Here is a 21,255-nt window from a genome sequence, read left to right as displayed (position 1 = left end):
CCATAAGTCAAACACCTGCCAGCTGTAAGCCTCAATTTTGGTCATTTCAGCTTTGAACTGTTGCCAACTGCCTTGAAATACGACTTGTGTTGGTAGGGCCCCTTGCAAAGAAAGTTGTAGGAGGGTTCAAATAGGGAAACCTTGTAATTGAATTGAGTATGAGTTTTCAAGAAAGACAACCTTGGAATATCAAATCAATTGCCTAGTATTTTCTCATTTCCAAGCAAAAATGAAATATAGCGGTTGTGTCGAGTCCGTTTGGGGGGGTAGGGGGGGGGGGGTGCAACAGAAGGAAGCAGGCTGCTTAAATTATCTGATACACGTAGTGTCTCTCAGAACTGAACTTTGGTCAAACGAGGAGCTTGTAAATTGGGAACAGCTGGCAAGTTATCATATCTGGCATGCCACCCAAATGACAGTATTGAAGCACAAGAACAACCCTTTAACAGATGCACATAGTAAAATGCTATGCAAAGTGTACTAGTAGTACAGCACCACACCTTGTTTTAAAGGGATGCAAACATAATGAGATTGTCCATGAAATAATTGGCTTTGCCTAAGTTGAGAAAGTAAATTCATAGGCTGGCCTGAAAGGCAGGGCAACCTTGATGAATGACTTGTTATTATTCAGCAGAAATTGAGTGCCCTGTGTGTTTGCTCGGCAACTGCCGCCTATGCGCAGCAGCTGCGGATGTCCTGCAGCAGAATCATTCGAAACAGTCACCACTCACATCTGCGATTCTCTTGGTAGGCTCCCACAACTTTTGTCGTCCCTAGCGTTTGAAGGGAAACAGGCACTCAACAACTTCGAATAGTGAATTCTCAAATTGAGTACGAATCGAATAGCAATGACTATTTGATCCGTATTCGAAATTTAAATATTTGCACACCCCTACGAAAATAGTTGCAACCTTGTTTTGTCGCACAGGTGACCGGAAGTAGGGAACGGCACGAGCACTTTAATTGGAGATTAGTGCGCAGGGAATGAAGGTGTTGCAATGGGCCACCGTTACAGTCAGCTAAGGCATTGCACTGCTGAGCACGAGATCGCGGCATCGAATCCCGGCCGCGGCAGCCGCATTTCGATGGAGGTGAAATGCAAAAACCCCCGTGTGCTTGCGTTGTACATTAAAGAACCCCAGGTGGTCAAAACTAATCTGGAGCCCTCCACTATGGCATGCCTCATAATCAGAACTGGTTTTGGTGCGTAAAACTACAGATCGAAGAAGAACGAGCAGCAGCTGTTAACCCAGTTGGCTTTTCTATCTTTCTTATTGCTTGTCGTGCTAATTGCCGTGTTGCTATGCGTACCTTGAAGTCGGGTGAGGAAAAAACAGCTTCCAATGTCAGATGCCAACGGCATTGACCTCGGCGCTTTTCTTGCTCAACGCAAACAAATGTTTTCTGAGTATGTGGTCGCTTTTTCGTTTTCGAATATGGTCACTGAATAAGTCGTACACTAACGAAAGCTGAGACAAATTACACTGTGACAGAAAAAGAATGCTTGGCCATCATCTGGGCTCTAAGTTCCAGCCTTATATGGCCGTCCATTTGATGTAGTCGCAAACCACCATGCACTATGTTGGCTGTCGTCCTTGAAGGACCCCTCGGGCCGTCTTGCTCGATGGGCACTTCGCCTGCAGGACTACAGTATCCGCGTGCTGTACCGCAACGGACGCCAGCATTCTGATGCCGACGCCCTCTCGCACTCTCCCTTGCCTGACAATGCCTGCCCCTCTCTATCCGAGATTATTGTTTCTTCGCTCGGGGGGACCTTAACACCATCACTTCTGAGCAGCGCAAGGACCATTGGATTGCCTCCCTTATAGACTTGCTTTCTGGTTCGTCGGCACAACCAAGCACGTTGTGTTGCCAAGCACGTCATTTTGCCATTCGCGACAACCTGCTGCACCGACACAAATATAACCCCGACGGGCGCCACTGGTTGTTAGTGGTACCCCACAGTTTGTGCTCCAAAGTATGCGCAGCTTTCCATGCTGATTCACAGTGTGCGCACTTGAGGAGTTTTCAAGACTTACCAGCACCTTCAACAGCGGTATTACTGGTGCGGGATGTACAGCTACGTTCATAAGTTTGTTCGCTCTTGTCCCGATTGCCAGAGCCGGAAATATTCACCCCGCCTCTCACCAGCCGGTCTGCAACCTTTACCTTGCCCTACCTGGCCATTTGGATGCGTCAGCATTGATTTGTATGGACTCCTTTGCCTGACGTTGGCTAGAAATCACTGGGCCATTGTGGCAGTTGACCACCTGACGGGATACACTGAAACAGCTGCCCTACCGGCAGCTACAACGCGCGATGTTGCCTCCTTCCTGCTTCAACGATTCATCCTGCGACATGGGTCACCTCAGGAACCGCTCAGTGATCACGGACGTGTCTTCCTGTCTGAAGTAGTTACATACATACATACATATTTTATTCCAAGTAAATACAAAGTAGTATTCGTGCCCGCGGAAGAGTAATCGCTTGTGGGCGGGACACGGCAGTCGCTATAGTGTCCACTCAGCACATACACTTACTGGAAAAAAATAAAATAAAGCAGTATTGTACAGCATATGAACAGTACATGTGACTCAAATAACACAAGGATGATGTAAGACATTATCAGATAATCTAAATTAAATGAAGAAATCAAATAAAACACAAGAAGCAATAATACTTAAGAAGCGAAGTTACAGGACAAAGTAGTAGAGCACAAATAATATTCACTGATAGGCAACCAAGATTTCAGAGCAGATTTCAATTGTTTTACCGAATGAAAGCACAACATTTCCTGAGGCAACTGATTAAAGTGAAAGGGGACGTAAAAATCCCGGCATCTCTTTCCATAATGTGTATATATTTTAGGAAGTTTGTAGCGGTACACACTCCTTAAGACTCGTGGTTTGCTTTCTAATTGTTTGAATTTACAGAAGTAATTTCTGATAACCAATACTTGCATAAATGAATTATGTAAAGAAGTAACTTCAGCAGCCCTCATTTTTGAAATGGTGTCTAAGTCATCACAGTTTGTGCCATACAATATGTTTGCTGACAGCCGATGTAAAACTTTGTCAATTTGTTTAGCTCGTGAGTGCGAGCAAGAACCATACACCATAATACCGTACCGCAGGATCGATTCGCCCATCGCTTTGAATACAGTTTTACGCAGCTGAACAGAACTACTGTGTTTAATTCGATATAATTGGAGAGAAAGCAGTCGAAGGCGCTTAACTATGTGTTCTACATGATCACACCAGGACATTTTTTTCATATAAGTACATTCCTAAATATTTAACTGTGGGATAGAAGCGTATCGGTGAGCATTGACACCCCATACACGAGCTGCCATGAAGTACAATAGATTCTCTGAGCTCAACTTTCTTGTGGGGATTTCTAAAACACACTAGCTTGGTTTTCGCTTTGTTTTCGCATAATTCGTTATTGGATAGCCAATCAAAAAGTGCCTCGACGTCAGCCTGTAATAACGTCAAAGCTTCACTGTGGGACTCATGCGATATGATCAATGCTGTATCATCAGCGTACTGAAAAAGCCTCGAGTTTAGCTTCAGATCAGCCAAGTCATTCACATAGATGTTTAATAAAAATGGGCCCAATACGGAACCTTGCGGAACACCATACGCAATACGCTTGAAGTCACTGAATTGGTCTTTTATCTTGACAGATAGGAGGTGTCCAGTAAAATAACCCGAAAAAAGCTGCTGATACAATCCTCTAAACCCAACACTTTCTAACTTTTGTAGCATGACAGCATGGTCAACAGTATCAAAAGCCTTTTTCACATCTATGAATAGGCCAAGCACAATCTGATTTTTATCTATATCCTTATGGATTAGGTCACAGCAATCCTCTAGGAGGTCAACCATTCCAAGATACCACTGGAAGCCATACTGAGCACCATTTAATATCGAGAACTTCTCACAAAAAGACACCATACTTCTGTGAACGATTTTCTCCATTATAATACTGAGCGACGGCAATATTGATATAGGGGACGATAGTTCATCTTGTCAGACTTCTTACCAGACTTATATATTGGCCTAATAATGGATATTTTTATCCCCTGTGGTATGTTACCTGTTTGTAAACAGCCATTCATAATATGCAAAAGTAAATTTTTTAGTTTGGAATAATTATTTATTAGATCCTTCATTCTAATGTTGTTGTAGCCAGGAGGCTTATCTAGTGGTAGGGAATTAATGATACTCCACAACTTGTTATCAACTGATGGCAGAAAAGCGGAATTTGCAAGCGTTCGTCCGTGGTACGTTACTGGACTAACACGAGAATGCTGTTTTAGATCAATTGATGACACAAATATTTCGTTAAATGAATTCGCGGTAGCCAAGGGATTTTCACTTGCAAATGCCGATGATATCTGATCATCTAGATTACTTTTTTGGGCCTTCCCATTAGTTCACTCAAGAGACCCCATGTCTCTCTCATGTTGCCATTACACTTGCTAAACTCAGCAGAAAAAAATTCTTTTAAGTATTTAAGTTAAATCCAGTTAAATCCATTCTCAAGGAGTGTCACGTTGTTCATCGCATAACTGCGACCTACCACCCCCAAACCAATGGCCTTGCAGAACGCTTCAACCGTACGCTCGGGGACATGCTTGCTATGTACATCGCCTCCGACCACTCTAATTGGGACGCCATTCTACCCTTTGTAACTTACGCGTATAACACTGCTACTCAAACCACCACTGGCTTTTCACCTTTTTTTCTTACTGTACGGTCGGCACCCATCGCACACCATCGGCACAATTCTTCCGTACCGGCAGGATGCATCTGAAGGTGCGCCCATTTCTGACATGGCAAGACATGCTGAAGAGTGCCGCGGTCTCGCACGTGTCTTTACATCCAATGACCAAGAGTGGCAGAAGAGCACACACGGTGACACCACTTCTGCACCCACTTTCCTTCCTGGAGTGCTTGTGTGGCTCTCGGTTCCTTCCGCTGCACCTGGACTCTCATCGAAACTAGTGCCCAAATATGAAGGCCTCTATCGTATCGTCGAACGCGCATCTCCCATCAACTACGTGATCGAACCAGTTGAACCTTCTGCGGATGTGCACCGTCGTAGACGCGACATTGTCAACGTCGAGTGCCTCAAGACCTACTATGACCCACTCATAGTGACCAGCTGTTAGGTCGCCCGACGGCTCCCTTTTCGCTCCCGGGGGTGATTGTAGCGAAGGATACGAACGCCATTGTGGGTCATGCTCTCCAGCCCTTTCTAGTGGGTCGACCCCTCCTGCGCTTTCCTCGGGAAACGCCGCTCGTGCTGAGATCTCGGACCCTAAAATAATGGTCAGGCCCAAAAGGCTGATGCCTAATGAATTCCTTTACAGCACAAATGTTCAGCTTCCACGCCTCTTTGTAATTTCTTTTTATTCAAACTTGCTTTAAACCGTGTAAGTACGTGGCATAGTTACTGTGCCCTCCCATGTTCACTCTAGTATAGCCATATTGTTTCCGCGATAACCGCCGTGATGGTTCAGTTGCCACAGATAGCCGCTGCTGAGCGCAAGGTCTTTGGTTCGATTCTCGGCTGCGACAGCCTCATTTTGATTGGGGCGAGATCCAAGAACTCTCTTGTACTTTGGTTCAGGTGCGCGTTGGAATCCCAGGTGGCCGTAATCAGTGTGAGTCCTCCACTATATGGTGTTTTTGGACATTAAACCTCAACTTGTTTTTATACTCGTGGAATTGTGTACACACTAAGAAACTGCCCAAAATCTACTCAAGACTTTGCACACACTTCACTACACCCATTGCAATTCATTTGCAATACCCGAGTCCTTTCAGACGTTTTACTATATCCGAGCTTGCTACATCAGTGGTCTCCACTACATCCGACTCAATTTAATTTAATTGTTTACAAAGGCGAAGTGTACATAAGTTCCTGTGAAAAGTCGCTTTTGGGCCCCATTAGCTTGGAGTCTCAGGCAGGTGGCCCTTTAGGATTACTTTTACTATGATGGTACCGCTTATAATGTAAAACATAGGACCAAGCATTGCTGTAACTATATTAGGCTAAAAGAACTATGTCTGCATTAGAATTTTTTGTGACTATCTTAGGGGCTTTATGGCCGTCAGAAGAAATATTGGGGAAACTTCTACACAGGCACTTAATGAATCTGCAATTGTTATGTAGGGTAGATAGCTTTGTGGAGCGGCCCGCTGATGGATGTACAAACAACTTTAGGGCTGAAAAAGTGTGTAATTGCTGCTGCTGTAGACAAAAAATAGTGAAATCCGACGCATTGACAGCGTCAGCGTGCTTTCGTGGGAGCACTCCAGGTTGTGTGTTTCTACTTGCGCCCAAGCCCCGTGCTCGACCGCTGACACCGCCATGCGCCGCTCGCGCGTACCATGTTTCTAGGTGGTTTCTTTCGCCGAGGGCGCTCGAACGCAATCATATGGTTCGCATGAATGCATGCTTTGGAAGCGTGGCTCTATGGCCTAGTGGTTGCGACGCTCGCTTTGAGACCAGGCGTACGCGGGTTCGAATCCCGCCTAGGCTAGGAAGTTTTTTCTTCTTGGTATCACGCTTTTTTTTTTCCTCTGTTTGGCGGCGCGGTCGGTTGAACCCCGGTGGTGCCGGGCACCGACGCGAAGTGGTAGGTCATTGGGGTGTTGGCGGAGCGCAGCGTAAATACCAAATACCCACCCCAAATAAAAAATACTGCTTCAGTCAGGTAGACTGCTCCCTCCCTGATAGTGAGATTATGTTTGGATCATCAAAACTGGGATGCATTTATTTAGGAATACCATCGATCCCTTAACAGCAGCCACAGTCGTGCCTAGCGTGTTCTCCGTTGCAACGGCGGTGGCTAGCACGGCCGCCTGGATCGCCACGCGCACAGATCCAGGAGCCCGGCTAGAAACATGGTACGCGCGAGCGGCGCATGGCAGGGCCAGCAGTCGAGCACTGGGCTTTGGCGCAAATAGAAACACGCCTCCAGGTTCAAGGTAGGAAATTAATCTGCGGACACGAGTTTTTAGATTGTTCAAGAGATTCACAAGGGCAACCAATTTGGATCATGTGAAAAATAAAAGGTTCATATTTATAATAGGGATGAAGAATGGGAACAAACACAAGACAGAATTAGAAGGAACACATGTTTTTGTCCTCGCACAATTTCTGCACCAGCACCGAGTGTAGCGTCAGTGTTGCAGCTAGCCTCAAATAAAGCTCTCCAGGAGCCACTGTGATTTAGCAAGACCAGCCGGGATCGCATAAGGAATGTAGCTGTAGCCAATGTTTCAACAAGGTTGTTTATGTACTCACTCTGGGAGGAGAATAATCTTTCTGCGTTGAGTAATGTGAGGGAAGTCGAAGTGTTAGAAGAAAAAATTAAGGGTTTGGTGTTAAGTTGTGGTTGAGAGATAACAGGTACGAGTACTGGTGTTGGTGCTTCCCTTACCTTGCTCTATGCAGTGCACCAGCTTATCCTTCTCTTCGTCCTTACCCATTGAGGGTGGAGGAAAGGGAGCTAGGCATGTGTAAACACTGCTAATGGAAGCAGTTACTGCACTGACCAAGACAGCTTCCCTTGTTGAAATGTTGGCTCCACCGACATTCCTTGTTCGATTACTGCTCATCAATTCAGGCCTCCACGTTCCTGTGAACATCTGTGTTCTTGTAGTGATGCGACATGCTATTCGTGAAGCATGGAAGGCACGCGCACCCAGACAAAGGTACACGAAAAAGTCTGAAGCACTTGTGGTTAAACATGTCATAATGTGGTGTCATGGCTCGAAGCTTGTAGACGGAGGAGTTGCAGCTAAGACTTCCATACTAATCTGACAGAATGAGAAATGTAGCAGTTTTCACAGAGGCTGGCAATACACACCACATTCTGACAACCCCTCCTGTTGGCACACCAAGTGTACTGGAATACACTATGATTGATATCTGTTTATTGCAAGTAGCTACTGATAAGCTACAGAAATCAATTATGTGTATTGTAATGCCTAGGTAGCTGGAATGTGCACCTCGTAAATTGAGCAGCCTTGGCCATCAGAAAAGAATGCAGAAAGCTGTTATCAAAGTGGGCGGAGCCATAGACAATATATTTCTCTTATCACCTCCTTTGACCTCACTTACTCGCACTCAATTGCATGCCATCTTTTTGTGCTGGCAGGCTGCAGCAGCCATGTATTTTTCCTCGCACGACAAGAACGACATGCTCTCTTAACAAAACACATTCATCACTAACTAAGCATTGTGAACAAGGGAATGAAGTCATGCTGCATGCAAAAGGTAATGGAGCCCATAAGGAATTCTGGGATAGGCTCTATCTAACTTATGTAGCACTAGTACTCTTGTGCTCAATTGACAGCATTTGTTTCATTTTCCACATTAGCTGCGCATATAAATTCTGTCAGGTGATTCTTGTAACTGAGAACAAATGTGGCTGTGCAGTAACTGAGGTTGAGGTCAGCTGCAGTTAACATGCTTTTCCAAACTGGTTTGTCAAAACTGACCTACTTTGCAGCATTCATTTGTATGTACGCAACTCTGCCCGAAAGGTATAACATCATCCTTGCTTAGCTGAAATTGTGGTTATAAGCATGACCAGCTTTGCCCTCTGATTGTCTTGTGATGAGTGTCACCACTGAAGGCAGTTTTATGGATGCATGCCCCTTCTCTTAGTTTTATTGCGATAACAACTATATAGGCACTTCAAGCGGATTTCTGCCGTCAGCATCGCCGTGAGGTTCCGTACAAAGTCCAAGGGCGATAAAATCTTCTCTGTGCGCAGTATGTGCGAGCGAAAGCGCGCGAACGCACGGCGGAGAGCAAACGCTACTTCCGTCACGCAAAAGGCCGTGGAGGTATGGGAGGGAGGGGGGGGGGGGGCGACGCTGTGCTGCGGCACCAAATGCGCATCTTGCAACCGGGTGCAAGGGGAACTGGCGACGCAATCTCCCACGCGAAAGAAGCAAAGCGGGAAGGCAGCACGGGAAGGGGTCTTCTCCTCTGCCAACAAGTGCGTTCTCGTACTTTGCGCCGGTGTGGGCCCACGCCAGCATGTTGTGACAGTGGTTGTCTGCGATCATCGACTGTGATCTATTCATGTTTGCTTGTGCACCCTGACACCACGCTTGTTAAGTCAGTTAGTAAGCGAATGTGTCAAGTTTATGCAGCCGATAAAACTACTATCCCTACTCCTTATAGCTCTCTACTAATGTGCTATCGCAGTTGATGCTTCGCCTTTCGGGCGAAAATGCAACATTTTTTTTTTTAATTGCAAAGCCAAACCAGCAGCTATTCGATGGAGGTACCCACTGCATTGAGTATACTTAGGGTCCTTGGTTTTCGGGTAATTACTTATGTTTGCGCCCCAAACAAGTTTTATGAAAATCGGCTGAAACCCGATTTCTCCCCGAAGTCTTCGTAAAGAATACTAAATGCAGGTTTATACAAAACCAATGAACTCTGCCCAAATTGTGTGAGCAAGGTGTCAAGACATATATTAATAATATGCAGAAATGACATATGCCTCCTTTTCAGTTAACAATCTAGCGAAAACTGCAACATGTACAATACATTCATCACCTGTCGGCCATGAGTGAACGATATGTGTAGCTTTGTCACTAGCCACGTTTATATTAATACAACAATGGCACATTGCGTCACATTTCCCGCACGTTGCATTCGTGTAAAAGGCATTAATGCGCTAGGAAGCGATTGCAGGACTAATGTTGCTCTGCACTGCAAATGGTAGCTGTGGCACTGAAAGGACATGTACGCAACTATGTTACCTTCAAAGAAGGGTAGCTGATTCAACTCATTGCTATTCTGTTGTGATATGAGATGCTATTCGGAAAGCACACATGACATGAAGGTAACTAAGAAAACACGGAAGGCACACGTGCTAAGCAAAGGTACACTAAAGTCTTAAGGCCTTGTGGTCAGACCTGTCATAACGTGCTGTCATGGCAGGAAACTTGTAGGCATAGGATGAGTAGCTAAGACTTACATGCTTATCTGACACAGAGAAGTAGCAGCTTTCAACCCTTCATTTGTTAGGTTCCCTACGACAGTTTCCACAGAGGCTGGCAATACATGCCACATTCTGACAACCCCTCCTGGTGACATTCCAACTGCACTGGCATGCGCGATGATTGATATCCTTTGTTGTCACAAGTAGCTACTGATAAGCTTAAGTTCTGTATCAATTGTGTATTGTAATGCCTAGGTAGCTGGCATTCGCGCCTCACCGATTGACCATCCTTGGCCATCGGAATGGAATGCTGAAACCTTTTAGCAACGTGGGCGGAGCTATAGACAATATATTTGTTTGTGGTCATTAATATTGTGGCAAGAGCTTATGGCAAAAACCAGTAAAACAGGACAACAACAGACAAAAACGAGAGACCCCGCAGGTTCATTCTATAGAATGGACACAGAAACACTCAAAATGTGTGATAACGTCAACAAGGGCTTGTTACTCAAGGAAAAGCATCACATCTCTAGCGAAGCATGCCCGTGTGCACTAATATATGTGCTTTCTTCCTTTGTTTAAAAGATGCAAAGCACAAGCTAAAGAAGGAATAGGCAAACACATCTGATGTTTTTGTTTGTGTGGTTTCTTCTAATAGTATTAATACCTGCATGCCAACGAGAATGTTGGTAGAATAGGTGAGCTTGTCACACAATTTGCGAGCAATTTTTTTTTATTACTCCATGTTCCTGTGATTGATTTCCTGGTTTAAATAGGATACGTGTTAATAATTGTGAAAATTGCCACAAATATCCTGAACTTTGAGCTGCCAGACAACCAAAAATCCGATTTCTGCCTGGTTTTCCTCTTTAAAGACAACCCAATTTTTACCCCCGGAATTTCAAAAAATACAAAAAAAAATCTGAAAACAAAGTACCCTCGGTATGTTCAAGAATAGTTTATCTGCTGTATGTATCTGGCGGCAATTTCATAAGCACACAACACATTTCCGCACTTGTCTTGGCAGCATTTAGAGGCAGATATGAGATGAGCCAACGCGAGCAACACCCCACAAGCGCAAATAGAACTGTTTATCGCAGCGTGTTAGCTGCCTCAATCTCAGCCACACTTATCAAGCAGCATGTCATCAGCTGCACTGTGCTTGAGTCACTTGGCTTGCTTCACTCTCGTGATCCGTAGTTTTAGTTCTCTTCAGATGCTGCTTTCCGCTAACTGGTGTTTAACTTTCCAAGTAGTAGTCACTGGCACCTTCTGTTCCAAGGATGGTTTCGGAACTTGGGAAAATGTGCATTTGTGGAAGGGGCTGACTTGCACACGGGGCAAAATAGTCAAGGCAAGGTAACAAAAGCACATTGCAAGATCTCTTGCAACTTGTCACTATTGCGGACCTTCCAAACAAGATCGCAGGGAGATGGAGGCTTGAAAAAAAATTTAATCATGGATTTTACGTGCCAAAACCATGATCTGATTATGAGGCACGCCGTAGTGGGGGATTCCGTAATAATTTGGACCACCTGGGGGTTCTTTAACGTGCACCTAAATCTAAGTACTCGGGTGCTTTTGCATTTCGCCCCCATCGGAATGCAGCTGCCGCGGCCGGGGTTCGATCCCACGACCTCGTGCTTAGCAGCCCAACACCACAGCCGTTAAGCAACCACGGCGGGTCAATGGAGGCTTGAAGTGATGAACAGTGCTTGAACGAGAGACGTATATGGAGCCAATGTCTCTAGCCAATACAAGTCCTCTTGTGAAGACATTGGCTCCAGAGAGATTCCTTGTTCGACCGCAGGCTATCGCTTATTGTAGACCTTGTGTCCTGAATACCAGATTCTGTGGCAAACAGTCACTTGAGGTCGATGGCCTTTATTTGTTTAAGCCTGCATTGGGTTTACTATATGCTTGCAGGCATAACTTGTCTACCGGGTGCTGAATTGTATGAGTAAACAAAGCTCAGTTTGTGTAGGGCGCAGCATACTTTTGTAGCCTCTCAGGACACGCATGCTTAGCAAATCAGGCACTACAAATAAGTGCTTGTGTGGTACCACATTGAAAAGCATTTGAAGAACAGTTGGTGTACTTTCTTTCTTCTTTTGTAAGTAATTTTCAATGTACGACAGACACAAATGTTCACATTAATGCAGCACTTTTAGAGCAACAGCGTGCTCATGAATGACATAATAATGTTAAAATTCTCTTATGCATTAATGTCTCCAATCCTTAAGCTCACTCTGCTGTTGGTTGCTTCCTCTGTGAAATTATAGAAATTGTGCAGCATTGTCATGTAAGTAATTGCATATTGGGCAGACAAATATCAGAAAGAAGTGTAGCAGTGCGTTTCCTCCAAGTTCTCAACAGACCCATCAACAAAGTGGCGTTGAATGGCACATTATAAATAGGCAGAAATTAAATACCTTATGTGCATAATGGCAAATGCTTTTTTAAGCCTTGAGGGCAGTAAGCCTCTTACATGCCAAGGCATGGGTGCAACGAGTGAATAGCACATTTTGTCTTTAAGGTAAACCTAGTTTAGGTTATCCTCCTTGACCTAGACCACTGCTGTGAATATTTTATATGTTCTAAAGGACACAGCTTTCATTCGCTCTTTTACCCGTTTTCGTTGAAGTCGCAGGTTGGTGGTGGATGCAAAAGGCACATGCTCTCATGCAACTGAGTTGCGGGCCATGTTCATTGTTGAATGCCAATTATTATAGCTCTTGGAGTTGCACAGGATGTCCACGTATACTACAGGTGTAGATGTGCTCGTTAATGGCTCTGTTCTCTATGGAATTTAATACGCAGTTAAACAGCAAATGCTACCTAAATATTCTCACCGCAACAAATAAATGCCTTCAAGCGCATCATTCTTTTAACAAAGCTACTAGCTTTCTAGAAACATTCGGCTTTTCTCTTATATTGACTGTCATCATCAATGGTTTCTGCACAATTTTTTCTCTCTCCTGCATCTTTTAATCATTATGTTGTAACTACATTGACATGAAACGTTTTTCAGTTCTGGCAGCATAGGAGGTCGCTTGCTAACATAGCTTGTAACGAAATCATGTAATACTATTATTTTTTATATCTTGACAGCCGTACTATCCATGTGCCTTACTTTGGGCATCATTGTGTAGAGGAAAATAGCCATTACTCGATCATGCATGGGCTGTGTGCACAGATGGCGCTGTTGTCGCGCCACGCATGACCCGAACGAAGCTAAATTTAGCCTCTCGCTTGACAGTATATTTGTCACTGAGCGTGAGTGGCCGCGTTTGAGAGAGCTCACTCAGCTAATTGGTCGTATAATTCATCAAACTCAAACCTGTGCTCATCAAGAGTCATAAGGTTTACATGTATGCAATCTGTTGCACAAATTTGACGGTTTCTCGGCTATGGCGCCTCCGCGTTTGACACATAAGGTCAGAAATGGCATGAAGAGAATCTGGCAGCAAGAAAGAGAGATGCTAATTCACGCCCACTACCTTTGACCGTGGCAGGCCCACTACAATTAGAGACCGAGCAGGAGTGCAAGCTTAGAACGTAGGACCCCCACTAGATCATAAGTTGAGCATGTAAGCTGTGTAATGCATGAATAATGTCACTTGTGTATTTGGCTACCTCATTTCTGCACACTATGGCCCATACACCCTCAACAGCATGCACAAGACATTTCACATACCCCACTGCAGCTGCGTCCCCGATACAGCCTACCCAATAATTTTTCTGCTGATTAACCTCCCCGTCTTCTCGTTCCTTTGCTCTTCTTTCCATGTCTCGTGTTGCTTCCTGCTGGTCACAACAGCAGCAGCAGCGTGGCCCCTGTGCAGGGAGGGTGTCCCCATGTACCAGTGCCTGAAATTTGTGGACCGATTCATCCGCAAGGACCACAAGCCCGGACTGGGCTCCGCCGGAGGCTCAGGTGAGAGGCCCGTTGCCCTGCGGTTTGCCTAGAGGTCTGACAGCCATAAGTGCATGTTTGTGACCATGACGCTACAGACCATGCCCAGTTTATGGGGCTGCTTTTCGTGTATCATAGTTGCCGAGACTAACATTTATATAAAACAATAAAAAATGTAATTGAAACTCTGAGGGACCTTGTGTTTCATGCCGCATCTACTTCACAATTATCTTCATGTCTGTTCTCTGTGAGTTTTTTAATGAACCGTTCACCAATAAATGCGTTATCTGCAGCTTACAGCAGTGTGCGTGGCGTGCATTATATTGTAAGAAGAATTGTATACACAACAATACAGAATAAAATGTTAATATGTCATTTCATAATGTGTTTGCAACTGTATTTTGTTATGTTAACGTTAAGGAAGTAGGTTAGTGCACAGTGCAAAGGAAACAAGATAAACATGTTTTTATACTGGGCTCTGAGGAAACATAACTCGTAGCCATATATTGGTGCACACATTATGCTTCATTAATTTGTTCTCACATAATTGTACATGGATGTATGTCGAACGAGAACGGTTGAAGAAATGAAAAGTACACATTCCCAATTGCAATGAGTCATCACAACAAAGAGACAAAACAGCAGTTTCAGGAAAATGTGATCATCTGACGCTGATATAATATCACCTGGAAGGTACTTTCTGTTCACTGAACATATGAGGGAAGGTGAAGGGAAAGAATGTGCTGCATCATGCTGGGGCCTTAGTATGATTTGTAACGTGTAATTACATGGAGCTCTTCACTTGATAGTCCAGAAATTGTGTAGACAGTACAGCTAGGTACCTCTCACATTGCCTTGTCATTTGATATTTAGAAAAGTGCAGTGTGGAGCACACTTGTCTTGAGTTGAGCAGCTGACAGCAGACTTTGCCAGTATCTAGTGTATTATAAGGTGCCTGTTGCCGACTGCTGGAAGAACTTTTGCCTGTGGCAAGCGGTGCGGTCTGAGCTCTGGTGCACGTGCTCGGAACACCCAAATGTCGGAACTGGCCTGGCTTCTCTGGAAAAAGACTAAAGCTTGGCTGTTTGTGATCTCAGTGTCTTTCTTGAGAGTTACGGCCGAGACCATGAGCTCGCGTCTCCTCACAAGCGCTAGCTCCTCGGTTCAAGATCGATTGGTTAATACTTTTTCCACCTAGTTATGGCAACCAAATTAGCCTTGTTACCACTTTAGACGAGGGCAAATTGCATGCAAACAAGTAAGGGCTATCTAAAATACAGTTGTTTTGCTTCTGCATTTAGCACTACGTTTGATGTCAGCACCACTTTGGCCTGTGCTCTTAGTCTGGGGCCTGAACCATCCTTGGCAACTGCATACGTAGCAGTGCACAATTTCACTCTAAAGTTTTACTTGTAAGAGGTGTTCAGCAGACTAAACAAGGGAAGCCTCAGCTTGCAGCCAAGGTTTCTGTTAGGGAACTTCGTCAGGCGTCCTGATGAAAGCAAATCCCCGTGTCTCTGTGTTGGCTCAAAGCTGAGGCTCCCCTTGCTCGCCAAGTGTGTATCACATCAAGGCTTCATCTTTCATTGACCCCCCCCCCCCCCTTTTTTTTTTTTTTTGTTTAATGTGTGGCATTTTACACTTTCCGACGCCGATTTGTCCGTGATAGTACATAGTTCATTCTTCTCTCCTCGTGAAGGTTCTGATGGCCTGTCCTAAGGTCTTGAAATTTTGGCTGCACTTTCTGCACAACTTCTTGGCAGTGCCATGCGGCATTTGCGCTTTTCATGGCAGGACAAGGTCAAATTGAAAAGAACATGCTGCTGAATTGCTAGGCTTAGTCGCAAAAGCACATGACCACGAGGAAATGAACACATATGCGATGCTGGTGGTGTGCTGTCTCATTTATTTGCAGAAACATGCATGTGCCTTGTCATCTGCAGTGGGCAGTCCAGCCTTTACAAGAAATGCACATGTGAAGCTATCCGTTGTTTCATGTTGCTGTAATCTCTGTTGCTGCGGTATTACACAATGTCTCTGGCGAGACGACCTTAAATGAGTCTCGGCATTAACAAAATACAGCAGGTGAGAACAATCTGTAAAAACAAATTTAGGACCCTGTCATACACGTGCGGCCAAAGTGCTCTTGAAAACAAGGGAAACAACAACACAGTAGTGCAAATATCCAAAGGGTATTTATTGCTTCTTTAATGCACCAATGCAAGCTAGCCAATACACATACAAAGAATAGTTCCTTGATGAAACATGCTGAAGAATCGAGGAAGTTTAACTCGCAAAGCAAAGATACTGTGTGAATATTTCCCGTTCCCAAAGCCTAAGTAATTCGCAGGTGCGGTCCCACAAACGAAAGCATTTTCAAGCAATCGTGATTGCCGATGCCAGTGGACAGTCCTACGAAGAGCCCCAACAAGCGTGCAATCAGTTCGCACATGCCGTGTCCCACCGCCCAAGAGGAGGAAGCAACATCCTCATGCCTCAGTTATCCGTGCCATCAGGTAGCGCTAGCATCAAAACATTCGCGCTATTTCTCGTCATAGCTGCGTAACTGCAACGGCAGCTTCCGCTGTTGTGGATGTCGCGCAGAGAAGCTGAACGCATGTAGATCTGGGAGTCATCTGGGGAGTACGAATATTTGGGAACTCCAGAGTGTTGAACGTTTCCACAGCATATTTACTAACGAGCCCACCCTATGCACATCTAAATTGCTTTCTGCCACTCATGCCGACTTGTTTTCTTAAAAAGTTGGGAAACACTTCTCTCTCTGCACCTCTGATTAACAACCAGAGCCCCGTGTCGTCCACTACAGATAGCGTGTGCAACCAAATGGTGCTTCGTTGGTTCCAGCACTTCGAAAGGGCAAGTGCAAGAGCGCCGCAAAGTTGTGAAGGTATAAGGACGTGTTGAGGATGGGGTTGCAGGTTGTCTGAGCTGTACTGTCAAAGATGAGAGTGCCGCATTTCCTGTACCAATGCAGAGAGTTGCAGTCAAATTGAGTTGCGCTATCTCGCAAAGCAATCTACCGTCGCATTGCACGTGGCATTCAACTTTGTGTGTGGTGTCTATTGCTTTCCAGAATGATTCTCAGAATTTTCAGCCGGAAGACATCCTTCGGTTAGGGGAAGAAAAACACGGGATGAGTAAGCATTTAAACGGAAGAAGTCCACCGCGCTTCTCTTTCACGCCTTTTGTTTATTTGTGAAGTTGCTCACGGTCTCAGCTCGAGCATCTTTCCGCGCGTACCGCAGGTGGACCAGCAGGTGCGGGGCAGGTGTACCACGAGCGGCAGGTGAAGGAGCTGTGCGCCCTGCATGCTCTCAACAACCTGTTCCAGGACGGTCAGGCCTTCACCAAGGGCTCGCTCGACGACATCTGCCACAGGTTGTGCGTGACGCCCACCGCACTCCTAGTTCAGCAAACAACCTCCCGCACCTTGCTCTTCTTGTCTATTGCATGCTCGGTGTTTTTAAAGGGTCCCTCACCAGGTCGCATTGGAATTCTCTAGTTATACGAGGTCTGTCTGAAATGTAAAGGGAATGCTGGTTCTGCTCTGCTGTCTCTGGGTGAAATAGGTATAGTGTGTGGGAGATCACACGCACAGAAGGAAAGAAAAATGTGTTAGCCTTGAAGGGTACTACATTAGAGGGGAGGGACACCATGTTTGCCATTTGGCAAAGAAATAAATTGTCAGTGACACCGATCTCATTACTTTTCAGATATCAAACCCATTTTTAAAATGGGTTTGATAGTAGTCGAGATACAGTTAAACCTCAGTATAACGAAGTCGGTGAAATCAGTACTTCGTCATATCAACATTTCGCTACATTCAACCTTTCACGGATTTTTCTTATAAAGAAAGGGCCACAAGATTTTCAAGATTGTCAGGCAGTCAAAAAAATAATTTCCATCGCAAAAAAAAAATCATTTTGTTAAATTCGGGGGTTAGTGAACAAAGATATGGTTTCATGCTGTGTGAACGATATCTTCACATTGGCGCTTCGAAGCGTAGTCTGCTAAGCTTTCTCGTCCACTCTGCCACCGTGGCTGATAGAGTCGCTCGCTGTGGGACTACGCTATTGACACGTGTACTTGTTTATCTTTCTCGGGTGACCGTGTTTCACCGTCTGACAAATGTTATCGCTCGGCGCAGGACACGCCTGCATGTATCGGAAGTTTCTCGAATGTTATCGATGGCTCTATCCGTTGTCTGTTGTCACCGAACCCTGTGTAAGCTGATTTGTGGGTCAAGCGCGTCTGCTTTTATACATGAGACATCGAAGGTTCCAGAGTAATTGCTTGTGCCCGCGTCTTCCAGAAAGTACTACACAATTCGCGTCGCGTATACATTCAATCAGATTACACAGGGTTCGGTGACAGCAGATACAACCAACGATAACGTTCGAGAAACTCCCAATACATGCAGGCGCATCCTGTGCTGAGCGATAACATTTGTTGTGCTCCAGGACTCCACTTCTGTTTCCGTATTACAGTAGTGGTTATATGGACACTCCAAGCACGTTCACGCTGCTGCCGTGCTGTCAAGGTATTGACGCACATGGAAGTTTAGGTGTTCTCCAGAGACACGCAGTGCGTTTGGCTGCAAAAATGCCGTAGCCAAGTGGTCACTCCATCACGCTCTGGTCAGTCAGCTCTGCTGGAGCCAGGGCAGCATTCTCTCTTCTGCTGCTGACATGACCTTTGTACGCACACACATTAGCATTCCTGCTGCGCAGCTGTGTGCATAGCACACCATGGTGCATACGCTGGTCTGAGCAGAACAGACCAGCTTAAACAACTAAGTCTGTCTTATCCCTCCACTAATAAAAGCCAACGAATTTCCACCGGTCTCATGCACCATCAAGGGGCAATGCGTCTAACGCCCTTGCCGGCATTCCTCATTGCACCAGCATTGCGACACGCGTGCTTTCTGCCGGAGCACTGCTCATGCTGTGTCACACCGCGTCACCTTTGTGCAATGTTAGAACACCATGCAAGAAGCCGAGCGCAGCATTACATTTTGTCGCATTCAATGTTTCGCCTTCGGTGAAAGTGCCACTTTTCTTGCTACCCTGCAACCTCCGGACCCCCGCTTTTTTTTTTTTTTTTTTTTTTGTCATGCTTGTTTCCGTGCTGTGCAGTTCATTTACGAAGGTGGTTCCACGCACTCTTCATTTTTTGGGAATTCGCGAGTTGTTCATGCAGCAGACGTGCATGGGACGCAGAATTGCCACAGCGCATGACGTCACCCGCTCGCCACTCTATTTGCTCCTTTGAGGGCAAGAGCATGAATACTTTTTTTTTTCAGCTGCTCTTGCAAACACAGTCATTACAACATGATCTGTGCGCTGCAATTGTCAGTTGCCAGTGCTCAAACGTGGTGAGGGACCCTTTAAGGAGGGACTCTGCTGTGTGTGTGTGTGTGATGTGGATGCATGTACATGCATGAATGCGTAAATTGACAAGACTTGCACCCCATATGCATTTCTTGTATGTATATGGGATGCATTTCTTGTATTCAAACATTTTCTTGTAAAACGTGTAATAGCACTGTGGCTTGGACTAGTTGATACATAATTATAGATGCAATGTTGCAGAATAGACAAGGACAGAAAAGTACAAAGAATGCAGCCCACGAGTGCCAATTTCCTACTGATTTCATTCGAGAACGCATCAGGTTCCATTGTTCCAATCAACTAGCCGGATGGTCCTGCTTTATTCCTGCATCGAGCCCACAGGTAGATGTTATCAGACCTACCGAAAATAATTTTAATATGTTCTGCTGCTGTCTGCTTCAATCGATGCTGAGGATGCAAGAAATGTGTTAAAACATAAATTTCTGCATATGTAATTGTCACCCGGAAGGGCTAGCAATTAGTTCTGTCACTGGCTGGTGACTCACAAGAAAAACCAAGACATTCTTGAGCTCTCCTGCACAACCACACAGACTAGAGATCAGTTTTGGGTTCAATTGCAAAAGCATGGCATCCAATAGATTATGGTCTCTGGCCGTCTCTTTGGCGTTACACAAAATGCTTTTATCTGGCGATGTTTGTTCTACAAAGGTGATGCATTGGTGCCCTTCTCTTTTTCTTCCTTTCTTTTTTTCCCGTTGTGCAGCCTGTCTCCCGACCACCTCGTGAACCCGCACAAGAGCATGCTAGGCCTGGGAAACTACGATGTTAACGTCATAATGTCCGCTCTGCAGCTACGCGGATACGAGGCCATCTGGTTCGACAAGCGCAAGTGCGTGCTGTTTGGCCATTATCGATCACCCCCACGGTTTTAGCAGCAGAAGCTAATATGTATATTCCATGTTCGAATGCTCTATTTGACGGGCCAACTCAGGATGTTGAAAGTTCTTTCCCTTGCAAGAAACTGGAATGTCTGTGAGGCTAGGCAGAACAGACATGCGATAGGTACTGTAGAAGTAAATGCAAAAGGAACAAGGTGAAGGTGTGCACTAATTAATGAAGAAAGTTGAGCTAGTTGATGTTAATGCAGTTGCTGTGACACTTACTAGCTCAAACAAGACTTAACGGAAAAAAATGTGGGGAAGGACAGAGGGCTAGACATTAGGAAAGTGCCCATTGTACTAGAAAGCAGAGTAAGTAACGAAGAAAGTTTGACTAGTTGGTGTTCATGCAGTTGCTGTGACTAGCGCTCTGTCCTGTCCCACCTTTTTTCCGTTAGTCTTGTTCGTGTTAGTAGCTATGTCACAGTGTGCACTACCTATCTCTGTTGTGGTCGTTTGTGGCATGGTAGCTGGAAGCAGGCACGATCTGTGTGGAAACTGCTCTCAATGCAGCATTTATTGCACAAAGTGATGGTTCCAGCAATTACAACACACTGATGCTTTTGATCTCGTAATTATTGGTCGAGTATTTTTGCAGCATCTTGTCCATTATGCTGATGAACAAGATGGTGCCCACCGGGAGTGTTCTAGGAACCTGTGAACTAATTTTTGCGGTTGGACCGTATAAACCTCAAAAAAATATGTAATTTTACAAAGTTTTTCACTGCGAGAACTACTTTTCTTTTTTTTTTTTAATCGTGGAATTAGTCTGAAGACTTATGTAGCGAAAAATAGACAAAAAGGAACGTCAAACGAACGCATGCAAACCTGTGTGGTGCAGTTTGTGCATTTCTCTTCCATTATCGGATAGGTGGAACATTGGGCTTCATGGCCTCCCTGAGTATATTTTGCCTAATATCCCGACTACTAGGTTACAGCCTCGGAAATTGATGACTGTCCACCGCCATAGACGCAGGAGCCAGGCACTTAGGACATGTTCCAGGGTTATGTCGACCTTGTTGTGTTGAGGTTCAGCTGTGTTATTGT

At 45.1% G+C, this 21,255-nt stretch overlaps 2 protein-coding genes across 4 annotated transcripts in view; both read left to right on the top strand.

Moving 5' to 3' along the window:
* Positions 1-21,255, top strand: part of LOC119453495 (60S ribosomal protein L10-like) — a 295,540-nt gene that overhangs the window by 127,698 nt on the left and 146,587 nt on the right. The gene's annotated exons all lie outside the window — the stretch shown is intronic.
* Positions 1-21,255, top strand: part of LOC119453498 (josephin-1) — a 34,849-nt gene that overhangs the window by 2,014 nt on the left and 11,580 nt on the right. The window contains exons 2-4 of one of the 3 annotated variants that reach the window (XM_049668195.1): positions 13,803-13,919; positions 17,165-17,297; positions 20,034-20,159. In XM_049668195.1, the coding sequence (XP_049524152.1) occupies positions 13,841-13,919; positions 17,165-17,297; positions 20,034-20,159 (338 nt within the window). In that variant the 5' untranslated portion in view covers positions 13,803-13,840. Of the gene's footprint in view, positions 1-13,802; positions 13,920-17,164; positions 17,301-20,033; positions 20,160-21,255 lie in introns of all 3 variants that reach the window. The other 2 variants (XM_037715544.2, XM_049668194.1) reach the window with 2 other exon arrangements.

Source organism: Dermacentor silvarum, chromosome 5, assembly GCF_013339745.2.
Source record: "Dermacentor silvarum isolate Dsil-2018 chromosome 5, BIME_Dsil_1.4, whole genome shotgun sequence".
NCBI classification, from domain to species: Eukaryota; Metazoa; Arthropoda; class Arachnida; order Ixodida; family Ixodidae; genus Dermacentor; species Dermacentor silvarum.
Note: the sequence above shows the minus strand (reverse complement) of the source record. Positions and strands in the feature narration are given on the sequence as shown.